At 32.4% G+C, this 20,389-nt stretch overlaps 2 protein-coding genes across 4 annotated transcripts in view; one reads left to right on the forward strand and one right to left on the reverse strand.

Moving 5' to 3' along the window:
* LOC142318763 (CD109 antigen-like) overlaps window positions 1-20,389 on the reverse strand; it is a 326,445-nt gene that overhangs the window by 238,738 nt on the left and 67,318 nt on the right. The gene's annotated exons all lie outside the window — the stretch shown is intronic.
* LOC142319870 (uncharacterized) lies at window positions 2,814-3,581 on the forward strand. Its single transcript, XM_075357544.1, has one exon. It carries the CDS (start codon window positions 2,814-2,816, stop codon window positions 3,579-3,581), a length of 768 nt encoding a protein of 255 aa, XP_075213659.1.

Raw genomic sequence — 20,389 nt, forward strand, 5'->3', positions numbered from 1 at the left:
TATATATCTTACCACCAGAGTGCTATTGTGAATGAATATCTATTAGAAGATGTCTTAGTAACCTACGAGTATATATCCATTTTGCCACCCATAACCACTTAATGTAACTAGTCAGAAGCAATCATTACAGTCATTTTAATTTTATAATTATGATATTTAAAACTAGGGCTTATTACATCAAAAATCAATATTTTAAATGAATTTGCTCGGTAATGAGTTTTTTTTTTTTTTTTTTTGCTTGTGAAGCCCCACATTGGACCACTTTATTCATCCATATTTTCAGTTCGTGTTGAATTTCTGTATTAGTCTGGCTTTCCGATTTTCTCTGTATTTCTTCATTCTATCTTCCTTTCCGATCTCGTCTGTGACCTCCACTTTGTTACCGTTCTAATTTTTTAACGTTGAATCAATTGTATTGAAGTGCGTAGTTAATTTTCATTTTATCACAAGCGTCCTCAACCCTCAAACTAATTTCTTGAAGATTTCTTTGGATTTCTCCAACATATTTTCCACAGGTTTTTTTGTTAATATTCCTTGTGACTAGTTGTTTTAGAATTCGGTTCTCAGGCATTCTTTAATTAACATGTTATATACTCTTCTAAAAAAAACTTTTTTAAATGAGATTTCCATAAAACTGTTAGTAATATGAAAAACAATGCAAATGTTTAATTTTCTAAAAACAGAGACAAAGTTTAACATATCAAATTTATTGTTAATAGTATTACAGTTAACAGTTAAGAAACATTAACTTTCTTTTTTTCCTTGTTTAGCCTCCGGTAATTACCTTTTAGATAATACTTCAGATGATATGTATGAATGAAAATGAACTGTAGTCTTGTACAGTCTCAGTTTGACCACTCCTGAAATGCGTACTTAATTGAAACTCAACTACCAAAAAACACCGGTATCCACGTTCTAGTATTCAAATCCGTATAAAAATAACTGCCTTTACTAGGACTTGAATGCTGGACTTCTAAATCAGCTGATTTGGGTAGACGTCTTCCCAAATCAGCCACTAGATCAACCCGGTGGGTTAAGAAACATTAACTTGAGTGACGTCACCATAACGCACCGGGTTGGTCTAGTGGTGAACGCGTCTTTCGAAATCAGCTGATTTGGAAGTCGAGAGTTCCAGCGTTCAAATCCTAATAAAATCAATTATTTTTACACGGATTTGAATACTAGAGCGTGGATACCGGTGTTCTTTGGTAGTTGGGTTTCAATTAAGCACACATCTCAGGAGTGGTCAAACTGAGACTGTACAAGACTATACTCTTATTTACACTCATACATATCATCCTCATTCATCCTCTTAAGTACCTTAAGGTAGTTCCGGAGGCTAAACAGGAAAAAGAAAAGAAACAAAATGACGCCACCATAACATTCAACTCTATTATAACTACATAAAATTAGGCTAAAAATTGTTAAATTTTGAAAAAATTTTATATTTTGTCGCACTTATGCGTAAATTTGTATTAATTTTAATAAACATTTTTTATGAATTACTGTTAAAAAAAATAACGTTTTTCTATTTATTTCTACCTGAAAAAAGTGAAAATTTTCCCTTTTTCAATTATAATTATAATTGAAAAAAGGAAAAAAGGAAAATAAAAGGAAAGGTTTTATAGTAAAATATTTCAAATAGTTTTCATTTAATATTCTACGCGGCAACCTAGAAGAACATTTCCCTCAGGAGAAATATAACGAAGTGTTGTCCACGTCCTCAAACAAGTCGGGAATTCCTAGGACTCTTTATTGCATCTTAAATGCAAAACAGAGCTCTACGAAGTTTAATAAAACTTTTAAACTATTTGAAAATCGGATTAATTCTAGGATTTATTTTAATTACATAATTTCACATTGATTTTTTTTATCTTCCGACTCTACACACGTAGTTACTGTCGCTTCATTTGCGGATGGCACTGCTGTTCTCGCTGTTAATGCCAGCATTCAACTATACTGTCGAATATCCTACAATTTGAGTTGGATTTAATAAACCGGTGATTGGATACATGAAGAACACGCCTTAATCAAGCAAAATCGAACCGTGTGACATTCACGATGAGGAGAGGTGAGAGAGGTGACTGCCCACGGGTCCACCTTGATGGCGTTTTAATTACGCAAACTGAGACTGTGAGTGAGATACCTAGGTCTACAACTCGACCGTCGACTAACGTGGAAATTTTCATATCAAAGAGAAGAGAAGGCAACTTGAAGATAAAGTTCAAAAAAATATTCTGGTTGCTGGGCAGGCGTTCTCAATTATCTTTTTCTAATAAGCTCCTGGTATATTCAACAATTCTAAAACTTATGTGGACCTATGGAATTTGAACTGTGGGGCACTGCGAGCAGAAGCACGAAATGGAAATGTGAAATTAGAATTCATGAATGGTGCAATTGGTGGGTAGGTGATATGATTGGTCAAAATCCGTTATATGCCCACAACGCTTAAATGTTTTTCTACGGACTAGATACTTTGTTAAACAATGTTTTTTAGTTACTGTTCAAATAATTGACCTTAGAGTAAACATTTCAAGCTATTTCGGTTCAGGTTATTATCTTATCTACCTTAGTCATTGATAACAGTACGTCTACGCATCGCCACGCGTCGTAACTGGTCAACCTTAGTAATGATAACGATTCAGTTTTAAACTTATTACTCGTTTCTATCTTAGTGCTTATTGTGTTAACCATGGATCTATCTGCCTACCAATATTTTTGAACTGTACGAGGTGGGCAAATCTAAAGAAAGGTGTGTTGAATTTTATCAGAATAAATATTTCACCTAACGAAAACAGTGTGGCGGTTACGAAATGACCCTTAGTATAACTGATAGTCGTGAAACGTGGCGTTGTGCAAAATACTTGTGCCGACAGGTTCAACTGCGTTCTAAAACTTGGCTAGACCATTCAAAGTTGGGGTATGATAAAATTTTGATGTTTATCTATTGTTGGAGCCACAAGCTTACGTCTCAAGACTTCTGCGAACATGAACTGGGCATTAATCACAACACAGTTGTAGATTGGAATAACTATTTGCAAGAGGTATATGCTGCAAAATTACTAGCAAAACCGCTAGTAATAGGTGGTTTTGATCTAACTATTGAAACTGATGAATCTGTATTTGCTAAACGTAAGTACAATGTTGGTCGAGTACCAAAACAACAACGGGTATATGGAGAAATTTGTCGGGAAACCAAACAGTGTTTCTTGTACGCTGTTGAGAACAGATCTCTTGCTTCACTTATGCCTATAATAATTGAAATTACTGAACATGGATCACTAATCATGTCTGATCAATGGAAATCCTCCAACGGAATCGGAAGCGCTAACAAAGAGTATGATCACCAAACAGTTAACCGTAGTCAAAATTTTATTGATCAGGTAACAGGGGTACACACCAATACAGTGGAGAGGATGTGGGATGTGGCTAAACCACGTTTTAGGCGCCGTTTTCGTAATCATTCACAGATGCTGGATAGTTATCTGTATGAATTTATGTGGCGTAAACGATTTCCAGCAGGAGCAAACCCATTTGAGACAATCCTTCAGGATATAGCTGGTTATTGGCCACCTAAATAGTCTAATATTGTATGTATGACTTTTGATACAATTTTTATAATGTAAAAATACAAAAACTAATCTAAACAAGTTTGTTTTAGTCATTTAAAACCGCTTGTAATTTTCCTTTAACTGTAAAAGTTTATAAAAAAAAATGTTTAAACGTTGAGGGCATAAAAAGGATTTTGATCGTATGATTAAAAGTAGTACATTCCGCTGGACGCGATACGTTGCACGAGTGAAGAACGAAAGAGTAGCTGCTAGGGTTTTCATCGGGAGGCCTAATGGAACGAAACCTAGACGACATTCGGAAGATAATGATAGGTTTAATCTGGTAAGAAATTGAGTGAAGAGACTACGACTGGGTGGGTTAACTAAAGAAAGGAAAAATTGGTCAACCTTTTTTAGTGCGGCTAGAATTTTTAAATTCCTCAGTAACTACTTATAATGACTGTTTAATAATCGAAATGATTATCTAAATTAAAACTAACTAAAATATTTTTACATAATTTAAAAAGAATTTCTTGTTTTCCCAATTATTCTAATAACTGTTTCAAATAGCTCTCTTTTCCCTTCAATAAAAAAGCATGATGGTGCGTTGGTTTGTTTTTTGTATGTGCTCACATTTTCGCAGATTTCATAAGAATGTTTCAACTTCCGGAAAATTTCGACATATCTTCGCCTTTCACATCTCCCAGACCCCAAAACCACTATCAGCTTAAAAGTTTAAATATATATATAGTATAAATATATATATATATATATATATAGTATAAATATATATATATATATATATATATATAGTATAAATATATATATATTTAAAGTTTAAATATATATATTTATTTATTTCACTTTCTTGTGGAAACGATAACTGCCGTAATTTTGCGCCAATCACTTTCAAATTGTTCCTTAAAAATAACTCGTCCCAAAATCTCGGTTGAGTTCGTTAACGGCCAAAATTGGACCGTAGAAGTGGAAATGGGGGAGGCTTTTTCGAAAAAAAATATCGCTATAACTTTCTTATTAAGTAAAATATCGAATTCGTTTAAAATTTCTACTATTCTTTGGATAAGAATCTAAAACTTACCTAAGTAAAGTTTTTTGATATCACCAATCATTGGTCCAGGGGTGGAAAAAATAGGGTTTTGAAGATAAAAAAAATCATACCTACCTTAATCGGCATAGAATCGAATCGGTTTCAAGTGATCGTTAGTCCTCTAAACATTACCTAAAACTTTTATCTGAAAAAATTTTGATATGACTAACCCTTACGTCAAGGGATGAACAAAATGTTGCTGGAATTGTAAGATGATGGGGGTTGTCGTTTTCTAAACACGTGAAACACTTTTTTCACATGCAACCATTGTCGTATTGAGTAAATGTGAAGTTTTTCTTCACTTTAAGGTGGAAATCTTTTTTATCCCCTACTTAACACCAGTGAAATCTACCTCCGCCTTCCGGCGTGCCGAAAGGGATTTTTATTATTTTGAATGAAGCGCACGAATGATTTATCTATAATTATATTTCTGTTTTGGGGATAAAAAAGGAAAACATTGGGGTTAGAGCTGTGTTAAAAATCACAACTTAAAAATCTTTAATTTATTAAATAAATCTTATAAATGCGAAAGTTTGTCTGTTTTCAACAGAAATCACGCGAGAACCAGCCAACCGATCGCTTTAAAATTTTCAGGATACATCTGTGTTATACCAGGGAAGGTCTGAAGCCGCACATCGAGGCCCTAACCTCTTCGGAAATAAATTTATTAATAAAACAGTTGTCATTAAAGAAAAAGGTATCCTTTTACTTCATTATTATATTTCTGTCACCATGGCAACAGAAATATAATGAAGTAAAACGATTGATTTTGTTTTAATGAATACCTGTAAAATATTTCATATTCTAACAACCATAAGGATAACAAATGCGTTGAGGTCTAGGGGCCGAAGCCCTCTTTCTAGAGCGTCGGGCGAGCCCGGACCGGCTAGTGTATCTAAATACTAGATACATATGTATTTACCCGGTACAAGTACTCCAAAAAGTGTTTACACGTTTTATATACCAGTAAGTTGCATTAGTAAAAGTAGCTACTAAACCTTTAAATCTGGATTCTATCTTAAGTAAAAATATAAATGTTAACAGAATAGTTGAATTTTCTTTCCATAAAAAAAAAATTAAGTGCTACTGTACGACAAATGTTATTAACCGACTAAATATAGATTTATTACAACTGTAAAAAAAATAATTAATTATTGTAGTGCAATCAAATAACGAGTTTAAAAAATTGAATAAAAATTTAATAAAATTTGTGAATTAAGCTGTAAATAAAACCAAATAAATAAATTTTGCTCTTGTCTGTACAATAATGAACAGAAAAGTAATTAAAAGCACAGGATATTTATTTATTAAAATCCATAACATCAAAAATCTAACCTTAATTACATACACAATACTGATTAATACAATGTACAATGATAAAATGGCACAATGAATAAGCAATAAAGTGCCTTTCTTCACATACATGTATGCAATATATATATATATATATATATATATATATATATATATATATATATATATACATAGCCTATGTTTGTATGTAGGTCGCAGTTGTATTAAAAGTGATTTTAGAGAAAGTATTTCAATGTTATGTTTTAACAATAATAATTTTTACTTATTCAAAAAAATAGTTTTCTGTGAAATAATAATAATCACTATTAATTAAAAAAAAGAGTCTAATTAAAAATATCATTAAAATAATGAATTAATTTGTCTTTTTTACTAAAAGAATACTAAAAAAAAATTAATTATTTATTGTAATTATTAGCAATTATTATAAAATAAATTATTTTACGAGCAATCTGTTATTTATAAAATTATTAAAAATACATTTTTAAAACGTAAATTTTTATTTGAAATTTCGTAATTCCCTTTAAAAAAAAAATATAGTAAAGGATATGTTATTCAGAAAAAATTAATGATTATGTAAAACAGGAAAAAGTGAATACAGTCAGGTTAATTTAAATTTTAATGAAATTTTCACTTTATTACGAAAAAACAATATTTAAAAAAAACCGTTAATATAACGGTAACGTTCGTTCAAATTACTTCTCGTAATAATGACATAAAAGTTTAATTTGCATTTTTTATTTCAGGCTGTGTGATATTTTCATAATATGCTGAAGCAGAGAGCGCTAATGTAAGAGAAGGACTGATACACTAAGATAGTATTTTATACATTAAATTCTATTTTTTTTTAAAATCCGCCAGAAGGTTCGCGTTACTTTCTCGCCTACGCCGTTTAAAAACTTTTAGTATTAAAAAAAAAAAAAAAAAAAAAAACCATTGGGTTTTTATATATTAATGTACTAGCAGACCCGGCAATGCTTCGCTATAGCTAGATTTGCGTGTGTGTATATATATATATATATATATATATATATATAGCGACCGGATTATATGCAACATAAAAAGTTTGAAATATATATGCAAATAAGCATGAAAAGTGTCAAAATATGCAACTTTAAATAATAAAAAAAATAGTAGTTTCTTATTTCAAAACCAGCATACAATTAGTAAGTAGTTGAATAACATATCGATAATTAAGAATTATTGAACATTTTGTATACTTTTGTATTTTGTTACTTTTGTAAACATAAACAATCAGATACTGTTCCGCGGCTTTAAGTGCGTTCTAAGAGCCGTGCAGCAAATAGGTTTGGCCGGCTACAACGTAAGATTTAATTTATTAACAAGGTACCCTACCGAAAAATATTGTAAATATACCAAAAATATGCATCACAAGATTTTATGGAAAATATGCAATAACCGGTGAGAATAGGCTTAATATGCAAATGCATATAATCCGGTCTCTCACCATCTCTCTCTCTCCCTCATATATATATATATATATATATATATATATATAGATTAAATGAACACAATTGAAAGTTTGATAAAACATAAACAAAATGAACATTACGAAACTTTACAAAATGTAACCTTTCCCTTTTCCCCTTTTTCATTTTTAACATATTCCCTTTCCCCCAACCCTTTCCCTTCCGATTTTTCTCTTTCCAATTTTTCCCTTTCTCCCTTTTCCTCGAGCAAAATCGGTCCAGTAATATGTAGTCTATAGCAGACACACATATCGGAAACACTGAAATGGAATAGTAAAATATTTAGTATAGCTTGTGTTGCTTTTATGTCCAACAGATAGCGCTGTTTTTTCAAAAAAAGATGTTTTTACCTGTCACAGGTGTGATATCTTAGGTACATAAGTAGTAGGTATATAAAAACACGCGCGTATTTGAATGCAAGGTTGTGTCAAAACTTAAAAAGTAATCGGTGAAGAACGTTCGGAGATTTAAGATTTTGAACAAACAAATATTTACATTTTTATTTATATAGATTATTTTTACTTAAACTCGATCAAATAAATTATGAAATAGAAATAGGAAACGATTTTTAAATGTAGTAACCAATTTAGAATTGGATTCTAGAGATTCTAGCAACATTTCACTAGCAGTTACCGGATGTAGCAATGTTTTATATGTAAAAATTAATAACCCGATGTATAATTACCTTAAATGAAACGTTTTAATTAAATGTCGTACGATATTATAAAATTATTTAATGGTATTAAAATAAAACGTAAAAATCGGGTTCAACTTAATTGGTTGTCTGTAGGGATATAATTTGACAATTTTATACCTGTTTTCACACTAAATTTTTATTTCACTTTAAAAATGTGTCGTATTGAAGTTGTTTATCAATGGATTACAATAATAGTTGTTATTTTACGCGTTAAAATGATTAACAATATATCTAGAAAAAAATTCATAAAAATCATTTCGGAGCTACAAAAAAATTTAATAGCCTTTAATTACCTTTGAAATGTATTATTTCAAAGGAAAATTTTTCAATCTTATTTATTTTGTAGATTTTTTTGAAGACACGTTACCAAATTTAATTAAAATATCTCAATCGGTTCTTAAGATATAAAGTTTTATTGAAAAATAAAAAATGGCGGATATAAGGAAATACAGCAAGAAAGAATATTAATTGACACGAAGTTTTTCGTTTTTTTTTTATACCCTTAAGTTTGGCTGGTATCTCCTATTAGATACGCATTTAGTACCGTCCGATGGGGTCGAAAATCAGGCCAAAATTGATATATACGAGGGTAAGTCAATTATTATCCGCAATTTAGTTATATTTTTGTTTATGTTGGTTATTCTGTTGTGTTGCGTAGATGACGCATGTGTGGTTTAATTGTTGTTATATCTATGCAGGTTTGATGCTGCTAGGTTAGTTCCATTATCGCTGCCGTTAACCGTGGCTGATCCGCTTTCTGTTTGCACCAAAGAAGAGCAACGTTCAGCGATCCGTTTTTTGTGATCGGAAGGTGTATCACGGGCCGAAATTCATCGAAGACTTTCGGTACAGTACGGGAACAGTGTGTTCCCGCAACGGAGTGTCTACGAATGGATTGAAAAATTCAAAAACGGTCGCACAAGTGTTACGCACGACGAAGGAGCCGGACGACCGTTTACAGCCACAAAGAAAACATTGAGCGTGCACGTGACTTGGTTTTCTTAGACAAACGAATAACTATCGATGAAGTGGCACATCGTCTGCAAATCAGTGACGGTTCTGCCTACGAAATCAACAAGGACTACAATCCTTAAATAACTTTTCAATAGTTAAATTAAAAGCTTTTTCAACATAAACGTAGAAAACAAAATTTAACAAATGCTTTTATATCATATTTTTCGATATGAGATCATCACACTTCAAGTACATAGAGTCCTTAGGTATACAATACAAATAGCGGCATCATACAAAAAAAAACTGATGTGGACGTCACATGACTTCCTTGTACGTCTATTAAATTATACACATTATTGCTGCACTTCATTTAAACTTATTTCATTTGAAAGCGAGGTACGATCCTCCAATTCTTTAGTGGACAGTTACACAATTATTTAGTTCATTTCACTGTTAAGTTAGGTCAGGTCATGTTAACGGATTTTTTAAATTCATTAACATGATTTTTGCAAAAAATTATTGTTTGTTAAGCAGAATTAACAGTCAGAAGAGTAATCTTTGGGTTCCCTCCTAATCGTAGGGACAGCAAATGGCATGTGACGTGTGCCTTTTATCCATGCAGTATGAAGACTAGAACAAGATAAACAACAGACCCAGGCCCTTGTTTGGTCCCCGATTTTACACCCAAAATAAAGTTCATACCTTTTTTTTTACTAATGGAGTAAGGTTTCGCCTTTGGTACTTGAACGACACTTCAGCAAATTCATTAAAAAAATTATGTTCTTAGTAATGTATTGTGGTGGACACCAAATTTTTTCTGTGGTGTCCGTATCAGCATTTTATATTAGTTTATATATTAATTTTGTTTCAAGTCGCTCAAATAGTTATGCGGTTAACTGAGCCATAACAAAGCACACATCGGTTCAATTCCGACTTCGTACACACATATTCTTTTAACTCTTTTTTTAAATTTAAATATATTTATTTATTAATAAATATTAACCTCTGTAAAAATGTTTGAATTAAAATGAAAAGTATATAAAATTTTATTTCACTAATAACTTCTGATTTTTTTTCTACTTCTTTATTGTTGTTATTGAATAATTATTTATTGTAAAACTTTATTTACAATTACAGGTTAATAATTATTAATAAATCAATATATCTAAATTTAAAAAAAAGTCGGAAATGAAGGCGGATTCGAACCAATGTGCCTAGATTCAAATATGTCAATTGAAATTTTATGTGGTTATAGCTCTGGAACCGATGAAAATAAGTACCATTTATGATACATCGTTGAAAACCTATCAATCAGGGCTTATTACTGCAGTTTAAAAAACTCCAAAATCCAATTTATTTTTGGATTTTGGGCTTTTTTGGACACTTTTGGTTAAGTCAATTGCAATCAAAAGGGAATGTCCACAACTAGGTGTTACAACAGTCATCAAGCCAAAATTTCAACATCCTATTGCTAATCGTTTTTGAGTTATGCGAGATACACACGTACGTAAAGACGTCAAGCCGAAATTAGTCAAAATGTATTCATGGATGGTCGAAATGGATATTTCCGTTGAAATCTGAAAACCGACATTTTTCGCGATCATAATACTTCCTTTACTTCGTATAAGGAACTTAAAATATCGTTTTTAGGTAAAAGCATTTGTTAAATTTTAGTTTTTTAATTTTTATATTTTGACCAGTTATTTAAGAGCTACTATTGACCACTTCTGAAACCTTTGAAAATAGCTGTGAAAAATATTAAATAGCCGTTATTTTGGTTAGCGTTATAGTAATTAGAAAATTTGTTAAGTCAAAGTATTTCTGTTTTTTTTTGACCATTAAAATTTTTCTTTGCAACCTCTTTGTACTTTTGATGGTGTATTCTTATAAAAAATAAATCGTTCTGTAATAGAAACATTTGTTAATTTTCATTTTTTTTTATTTAATGATTCAAAATTTACTTAAGGTTTGTCATACTTTATCGAATTCTGGGATATTAAATTAAATATAAAATAAATCGTGAACTTTTTTTTTTCACTTGTCAAAAGAAATTCTATGTTAATGGAAAAGAAACTTTCTCTTATCAAAAACAAAAATCTCTAATTTAAAACCAAACATTTTTTTCTCTGAATTACAAAAATGATCAATTTGACAAAAGGAACTGTTAGAAAAAAATTTAAATTATTTTAAATTTATTTTCAATCATTAAAATAATGACTCTCGTTTTAATTAGACTGTAATTAAAATATACTGAACGATTAACTTTTAATTTTTATTATTATTTTTGTTTGTTATTTCCTGTCATGGTGTAATGAACTATGTATTTTTGAAAGCACTGTAACGAAAATGAAGAGTTAAGAGTTTTTTTATTTATTTTTAAGGTACCTCAATGTGACAGTTAATTAATAGAAAGCGACTCCCAGGGACAAATATTATAGAGTTCATTAAAATAACAATAAAACAGTAGACATATTGTCTGCAGATGTATAATTTTATTTAACGAAGGCCCAGTGAAATTAGACAATAATTTCTTTTACTTTGTATTCATTTAAGTTGTCCATGTTCACTGAACAGTATCGATTATATTAATAGTAAAATTTTGTTTTAAAAAAATCATTGTAAACGTAAGAGAAACCAAGATAATTAAAAAAAAAAAAAAGTATAATCATTCACAAATTAAAAATAAAACGCTAAGAAAAAAAGAATAAAATTGTTGATTTTACCAGTTCTGTTATGTCTGTGCTAATGAGTTTGAAGTTTAATGACACGCTTCAAAATATTAACAAAAATGTAAGGAAGGTCTTATTTTATTAACCGATCACTTTTCCATTTACTTACGCTATTTAATTTAATCTAATTTCTCAAATATTATTTTTTTTTAAATAGTGTAACTTAAAGAATCTAATATCTTTATTTGCATAATTTTTAACTTAATCAGATTTTGGAACTATATTAAAAAAAACGCATGGAAAAATTCTAAAAATATGTCTAAAACCGCTTAACAACTAATTCTATTATTCACATCCTCAATTTCATAATTTTTTGATTTGTCATTTGCCAATAAATATTTCTCAACAGATAGCAACTAGTTAAATTATTTCACTCCAAAATATTTCTGTTTTTAATTTAAAAAAATGATATAATCTTTCTAATAAAAGAATCATCCGCATTCAAATATATATTTTTAAATATCAAATAAATCAAACATTTTACTCTGGTTGATTTTTTATATTTTGTTTTAGGTAAATTTTCTTCTCTAATATTGCTCGAATAAGTCATTTTTACGTACGGTATTTTTTCCTGTGCCGATTTATCGCGAGCAGTATTACACGTCAAAGTCTAGAAAGCTCAGTGAACGAGCAGGATGGGGATGGATTTTTGAACCAGCGACTGGCTTCTTGTAACTACTACGTCATGTCGTCGTATACTATCCCCCTCTACTACACTATTTAATATTACCAGTACTATTTTAAACATCCCAGATAGAAACACTGCAACCGACAGAGTGAGTCTAGTGATGAACGCGTCTTCCCAAATCAGCTGATTTGGAAGTCGAGATTTCTGGCGTTCAAGTCCTAGTTATTTTTATACGGATTTGAATTTTAGATCATGGATACCGGTGTTCTTTGGTGGTTGGGTTTCAATTAACCACACATCTCAGAAACGGTCGAACTGAGACTGTACAAAACTACACTTCATTTACAATCATACATATCATCCTCATTCATCCTCTGAAGTATGATCTGAACGGTAATTACCGGAGGCTAAACAGGAAAAAAGAAGAGGTAGAAATATTGCGCATCTATACGTTTACAATTTCTAAACTTTGGCGAGCAATAATCTTATATATATATTTATATAATATATAAATGAATGTTTGTTTGTCTCGTATGCGTTCCGATTCATGAAACTTCTTCATCCTATTGCATGAAACTTTGGTGAGTTGTTGTGCGCACGCCCGCGAAGGTTTGTGAATTAGTTTGGACCCGCTAGGTAGCGCTGGGGTCGAAATATTTTGGAAAATTGCATTTATCGTCCGATTCTGCTCATATTCTGAATATGTGTTACTTACATGGAAAGAAATACCTCTTCGAAAAATGGACCCGGTAGATGGCGCTAGGGTTGAGATATTTGGAAAAATTGCATTTATGTACCGATTCGGTTCATATTCAGAATATATATGTCACGTGAAAAAAAAAAATTTTTGCAAAGCTATACCCACTAGGTGGCCCCGGTGTCGAGATATTTAAGAAACGAACAAACATATACACAGACTTTCTTCTTCTATATACTCGTATATAAAATGCAACGTTCGTATGTGTGTTCACTATAGACTAAAAAACTACTGGACCGATTTGCGCTCGGTAAAAAGCGAAAATCGGAAAAGGGAAAACGGGAAATAGGAAAAAATGGAAAGAGAAAGGGGAAAAAGGGAAATGGGGAAATACGGGAAAAGGGATAAAGTAAAAAGGTTAAATTTTATGAATTTATTAGACAAATAACGACATTTATACTAAATTTTCAAATAAATTTGTTTATGAACGGTCCGGCTTAAGCTGAAAAAGCGGTAGATGTCAAGTTGCACCGATGGTAAGGAAAAAAAGATTTAATCTCTAGGTAAACTTGTGTTGAGTTCTAACAACGAACGACTGATGGTCGAGCTATCAACCAGCCAGGTATAAAACAGTTAGACCAACACATGTCTAAAGCATTAAATCTATACGTAAAAGCCAGGTTGACCCAAGTCATAAAAAAAATTAGGTTATTACGTCATAAATCTTCTTTTTTCTAAACTAAGTTTCATTCTGACTATACAATGAGTTTTTCTTGTTATTTTTTAACATAGAATAAATATTTTTAAAACTCCGTTATTTTATTTACTACTATTATTATTAATGTCATTTTATTTTTTGACAATTTAGTGGGACAATTTCCATCTTTTAAAACATAAATTTGTTTTAACCACCTAGTTGTTGGTAAAACCGTTGGCTGATTCGCTGATAATTTGATAGAAAATTAGACTAATAAAAATACAAAGTTTTCTCCATCTTTAAGAGGCATCATTACCGACAACGTTGGAAAGAACTAACTACAAATTCTTGTAAATCGTTTAACTCCAAATTTTGTAAATATTTCCAGTGGCGGCTCGCGTATAGGCACTGTGGAACTGCAGCAACACCTATTTCCACTTGATATTATCGATAACATTTCATATTAACGAGTCCTTTTTTCTCTAATTCTTTCTTTATACTTGTACAATATATAATTCTTAAGCTTAATGTCAGTAACCATCCCCCAGTTTATGAAAAAAATACAAAAACGATTGTACGGAACTGTGCGCTTTACATCCATCCCAACCCCCGAAGGGGAAGACACCCATCTTGTGACGATTCCGGTCGTCACACCACCCCTCCCCGTTCCTAGCCCTGATGGGCTTTAACGGGAATCTGCGCTTCACAGTTTCAGCGGCGCGATGTTTGGCTGTTGTGCGCATGATTATATAGGAAGCTGCACGCGAGGCTGCGAGGGAGAGATAGCACTGCCGCTCCTGCAGTACCGACCTGGCGTGCTGGTGGAAAGTAGTGTTTTTTTTTATTCTGCGTGTGCATGGAACGTTCCATTCTCTTTTCTAGTTTAGTCGGTGGAAGGAATAAGAAAGCGGTTTAGTTGTTTTTTCAGTAGTCATCAGAAGATGGCGGAAAGCCAGGGCTCTTTGGTTGCCAAATCTGTCCAAAGACATGCTGGAATTGCGAAAGAGAACGTAATTAGTAAAAACTAATTATGAATTTGTTTCTGTGTACATAGAAATTTAAATTAAGCACTATTGGACTATAATGTTTTTAAGCGAACATTTTCTTAACTTATTATCTAATAATAAAAAATATTATCTGTATTAACATTTGATTATTTCTTCGGTTATACCGAATACGGTTTTGTGCTTAAAAACCGTGTACCATATTCTTGAATGTGATAAAGTGTAGAATTAGATTATTATCCTGCTTCCAGCTATTTTATCCGATTAATTTTTTCGGTTCTTTTACTTTACAGAAAACTTTAACAATGGCCTTGAATAGGCCCAGAAAAAACTTCTGGAGAAGCACTTCCATTAATTTTAGATAGCCGCCACTGACTATTTCAATAAAACTCTTGTATTTAATAAAACTAAACAGTCATCAACTGTTTGAGTGATATTAGAAGGAAAGAGAATTAACTTTTTTTTTATTATATATTTTTCATATTTATAATCCTTTTTATTAAAAACTTAGTCAAAAAATAATCAAATTAAATTGAAATTGACCAATTCATACGAAAGTGGACGACCAATTGGAAATAAATGCACCAGACCAAGAGTATTTTATCATTCTTCTATCAACGAAATTTGGCCAAAATAAAACATAATCTTTTGAACGTCGGAAAAAATTGGTAACCACCGAATAACTACAATAATTAGACAAACTACCTTTATGAGAGGAGTATAACAATACTTGAAAAAAGTTTTTTTTTTTTAAATAGCTACAACATTACGCACAAAATAACTACGAGTATAACGATGCCGATTGCCAACATGTGTCGTGGAGTGGTAGCTTCTCGGCCTGTTGTCATGGCATTTTTATTAAAATGCCATGCCTGACCGGGATTCGAACCCGGGAACACCGGACGATAAAACACCTCCCAAAACAACGCCCCGAGGCACCCGTTTGTTACCAGTTAGTGATGATTGGTCTAGCCTACCATGAGGTGCTCGCATACCTCACCACTCTAGCCTCACACGCAGTCCCCACGGGAATTATTTTAGTTAAAGTAAATTTAATTCCGCTATTTTTGTAATATTATTCATTTGACTGATTCGAAGTATTCAGTTCAAACCCAGCTCAAACAGTGATAAAGGCTCACAGTTCATTGATTCAATTCATAAAAGTTTGTGCTTCAACCGGCTAATCTCCACTATACATTGTTTTTGAGAGATTTTTCGAAATTAAATATATATAAAAACCTCCTCAGTTATGCCAAGAAACATGGGTAAAAATTTGGTTGCGATTGATCGAGCAGTTTTTTTCTTTATCCCAAACAAACAAACACCCATCATCCTCTTTATATAACAGTATAGATATAGATTACCTCCCTCTTCTATACTATTTTATTATAATTTTGTCTAGATTGATGGTTTTGAATAAAATGATGACATTACAAATTTTTACTTATTATTTTTCTATTACACGTCTCATTAAAAAGATATTGGTATAAACGGGTCCGTGCATTCAAGAAAAAATATCCCAGTATAAGAAAAGTTTACTTCGTAACGGGAATCTAGATAGCATAATGTAACATACTATAAAAGAAATCCTAAGAAAAAAATGTGCATCAGGTGTGAAAAGAGAGAAATACTTCATCGATCACGCTTTCGCTCGTTGTTTGAATGAAACGGTTAACATTACATGATATTTTAATTGTTACACCATAGATTAAATAAACTGTCATAAAACATATTTTTTTTATTCCTACAAAGGGATTTCATTTTATTTTATACTATTATACAGATCTCATTTTAAATAATATGATTTCTAATGCGTCGTTATGTTATAATAATAGTATTATCATAATCTTTTTATAATTAACTAGCAGACCCGGCAATACTTCGGTATTGCAAGATTTAAGCATATATATACATAGATTAAATGAACACAATTGAAAGTTTGATAAAACATTAAAAAACTGAACATTACGGAACTTCACAAAAATTAACCTTTCACTTTTCCCTTTTTCAATTTTGCCTTTTTCCCTTTTTCCCGCCCGTAAATCGATCTAGTAGTCTTTTAATCTACAGCGGACACGCATACGAATATTGCCTTTCATATATATATAGAAGAAAGTCTGTTTGTATATTTGTTAGTTTGTTTCGTAAATATCTCGACACCAGCGCCACCTGGCGGGTATAGTTTTTACGAAAATTTTTCTTTTCACGTAACTAATATATATATGCTGAATATCGGCCAAATCGGTCCATAAATGAAATTTTTCCAAATATCTCAACCACAGCGCCACCTAGCGAGTCCAAACTAATTCAGAAACCTTCGCGGGCGTGCGCACAACAACTCACCAAAGTTTCATCGTAATCGGATGTATGGTATAAAAATGCATACGGGACAAACAAAAAAACATTCATTTATTTATATATATATAAGATTCGATAAGTTTAAAATTTAATGCAGAATTCATTGATGAGGTAATAATGTGGTCACGTCGTCGACCACAATATAAAAATGAAATGTGTTTGCATTCCGTAAAAGCTTTAGTAAAGGCAAGTTTTAGAATACATAATTCATTACTTAATGATAAATAGTTCATTACCATAATGATAAATAGTAAATAAATTATTCGTTATAAAAACACTGTAATTAAAATGTTATTACATTTTAATATCTATTACTTCCCCTCTAGATAGCGCTATAGCAGAGCTATAGTTCTAAAAGGGAAAGTACTGTAATGGGTCCAATTTGAGAATATGCGGTTTTCACCGGATCTTAACGTTTTGACATTAAAGAACTCAAAAAAGCGGATGGAAATTTTCCGGATGTTAATGTTCGTATGTACGTGTGTGTGTGTGTTCGGTGTTGGCCTCTAAATCACCTTATATCTCCTGGACCGATCTAGAACTGCTGAACCGACTTTGACCAAACTTGGTCAGATTACTTTTGTATATGGGGCATTGATGTCATTTAATTTTCAACTTAAAAGGTCAAGGCGTTTGGCTGAAGAGCTAGGTCACCCTTAGTATCTGAAGATTTCGTCAGATTAAGGTCTTTTATTTACAAAACTACAAGATCGATTTTGATCAAACTTAGTCAGATCACTTCTGTATATGAGGCATTGATGGATGCCGTTAAATTTTCAACTTGAAAGTCATGAGAGTGAGACTGTAAAGCAAGGTCACGTCAGTATCTTCGGATTTTGCCTAATTAAGATATTAATTTTCTTAGGCACATTTCTTAAAAATAATATTTGCATCCGCACCCCAAAAAATGCTCTAAACTAATGGGTAAGTGGGTATACTGCATCAATAGTACAGTAGTACATTGTAGGAGCGCAAGTATAGCACTGACAAGTGCGCGCGCGTGCGTGTGTGTGTGTAAGCCGTGCATCAGAAAAAAGCCGCGTGACGGGGTTCTACAACTATGTTGTCAGCTTTTTTTTTAATATTTAGAGTTAATATACAGAAAAAAATTATATCATATTAAAAAGCAGATTTTAAAGAATCAATAATTAAAATTTAAAAAAATTATTTTTTTTTTTAGTCCATTTGGGTTGACTACCCTCAAATGTTATTTATAAAGGTTTTATTGTTATTAAAAGTTTTTTTTTTATATAGACTTTATCAAATCAATTTTCTCAAAATAAAGTTTTCTGTACGATTTGATAATAAAATTTACGCATTTATTAATCATTTAATAAAATTATTATACTTCAGAACTAAAAAAATGTTTTTTGTTTCCGGATTTTTCTGTTTTAGATTGGACATCATGAAAACTATGGATAATACAGTTCTAGGAGCTGTTTTATTGAATTTTTCAGATGAAAAAATATAAGAAACCACCAAGTTTACCCCTAATATATTGAAATTTCACCGAGGGAACTGAAATCCCCCGTGAAATTTTTCGCTAGCCGAACATCTTTCGCTAGCGTTTTCAAACATATAGTGGTATAAACTTTCCTTATTCAAGGTCTAGAATCTAGAATCAGTTTCCAGATTATTTCCCTTTCTTTTTGAATCACCTGCATATATATATTCCTTACGGTAACGTAAGGATTCCAACGCGGGGTCGGTCATACATTTAAATCGGTTCAGCCATTGAGCTGCTTTGGTGAAACATACACACATACAATATAAGTATATTACACTCCTTTTTGGGCAGTCGTATAAAAATTATCTTTGATCTTTAATAAAACAAAAAAACATGCTGTTGAGAAAAGCCATTACATGGACTGATTTCTTAATTTTCATCTAAAACTACACGTGAAGCAGAGCTTCATCGTATAAAACTTCGCTTACAATTGGCTGCTTTTTAACTACACACAGCACTGAGAATATTGCATGCATATCTGCTGTGATCGTTACTCCGTCCGTAGGTTGCAATAGGATTCACGTATCGTGCAACGCAGTAGCATAGTTTTTTGTTTTTTTTTAAATTCGGTGCAAAGGTCTGATTAGCTTTAGATGTTATTTTCAATTTATGATGTTGTATTTCTTAAAATTGTGAGTAACTGCTTCTGCTAATAAATAATAATAATAATTATTATTATTGTCGAAAGAAACCGGAAGCGTCTCGCTCAGGTGCAATGCATCGCGACCTTGCGAGTCGCTTCCGCGTATCGGACAGTTTCCGAGCCTGAGGTACTGGTGGTCACCCACGCCATACCCATTGCTATTTTGGCAAGGGAGCGCCAGGCGACCTACAGGAGGCGACACGCAAGCGAAGATCGGGAGACCACTGCCAACGAGGAACGCTTCTCGTGCGGCAAGAGACCTGGGACCACGACAGCAGAGAACGATGGCCGCAAGTCTTTTCTGGGCAGACCGTGGACGGAGCGGCGGCACGGAGAGGTTGAGTACTACATGACCCGGTTTTTAACGGGTCACGGATACTTCCGCGCTTATCTCCATGTCATAGGGAAAGCGCCGTCCCCCGACTGTCACTATTGCCCCGGTGTACGGGACGACGCCGACCACACCTTTTTCAGATGTGCTCGGGGGACGTCAGATCGAGGGACACTAGATGCGGATCTCAGAGCACTAAGCCTCCACAACGTGGTTGCGATGATGCTCCGTAACTTGAGCAGCTGGGATAGTATAGCCCGATTCATCGGCAGCATTCTCAGGACCAAGAAAGGTGACCTGGATACCCCTGAAAATTAGGTAGCAGCCTTCTCAGGCTAGTATAGGAGAACTCGGCCGGAAGTAATGTGTTAAACGGTTCCGGGTCGAGTCCTGGTAGAAAGGGGGGTGGTTTTAGTCGGTAGTCTGCTGATGGTGATTTGATAATACTATCAGTGAGAGGCCGACACCTTGTGCGTAAGTACATTTCCACCTTCCTTCGCAAAAAAAAAAATTATTATTATTACTTCGTACAAGGAAGTAACAAAAACACACAAAATTGTAAAGAAAAATTTTCAGAGAAAACAAAAATATAAAATTATTTTAAATGCAACATAACAATTTATTATACAATCTGTCTTACTAACGACATCATTTTGTTACATTTTTTTTACTTCCTTATACAAA

Source organism: Lycorma delicatula, chromosome 2 (assembly GCF_047948215.1).
Source record: "Lycorma delicatula isolate Av1 chromosome 2, ASM4794821v1, whole genome shotgun sequence".
Classification (NCBI taxonomy): domain Eukaryota; kingdom Metazoa; phylum Arthropoda; class Insecta; order Hemiptera; family Fulgoridae; genus Lycorma; species Lycorma delicatula.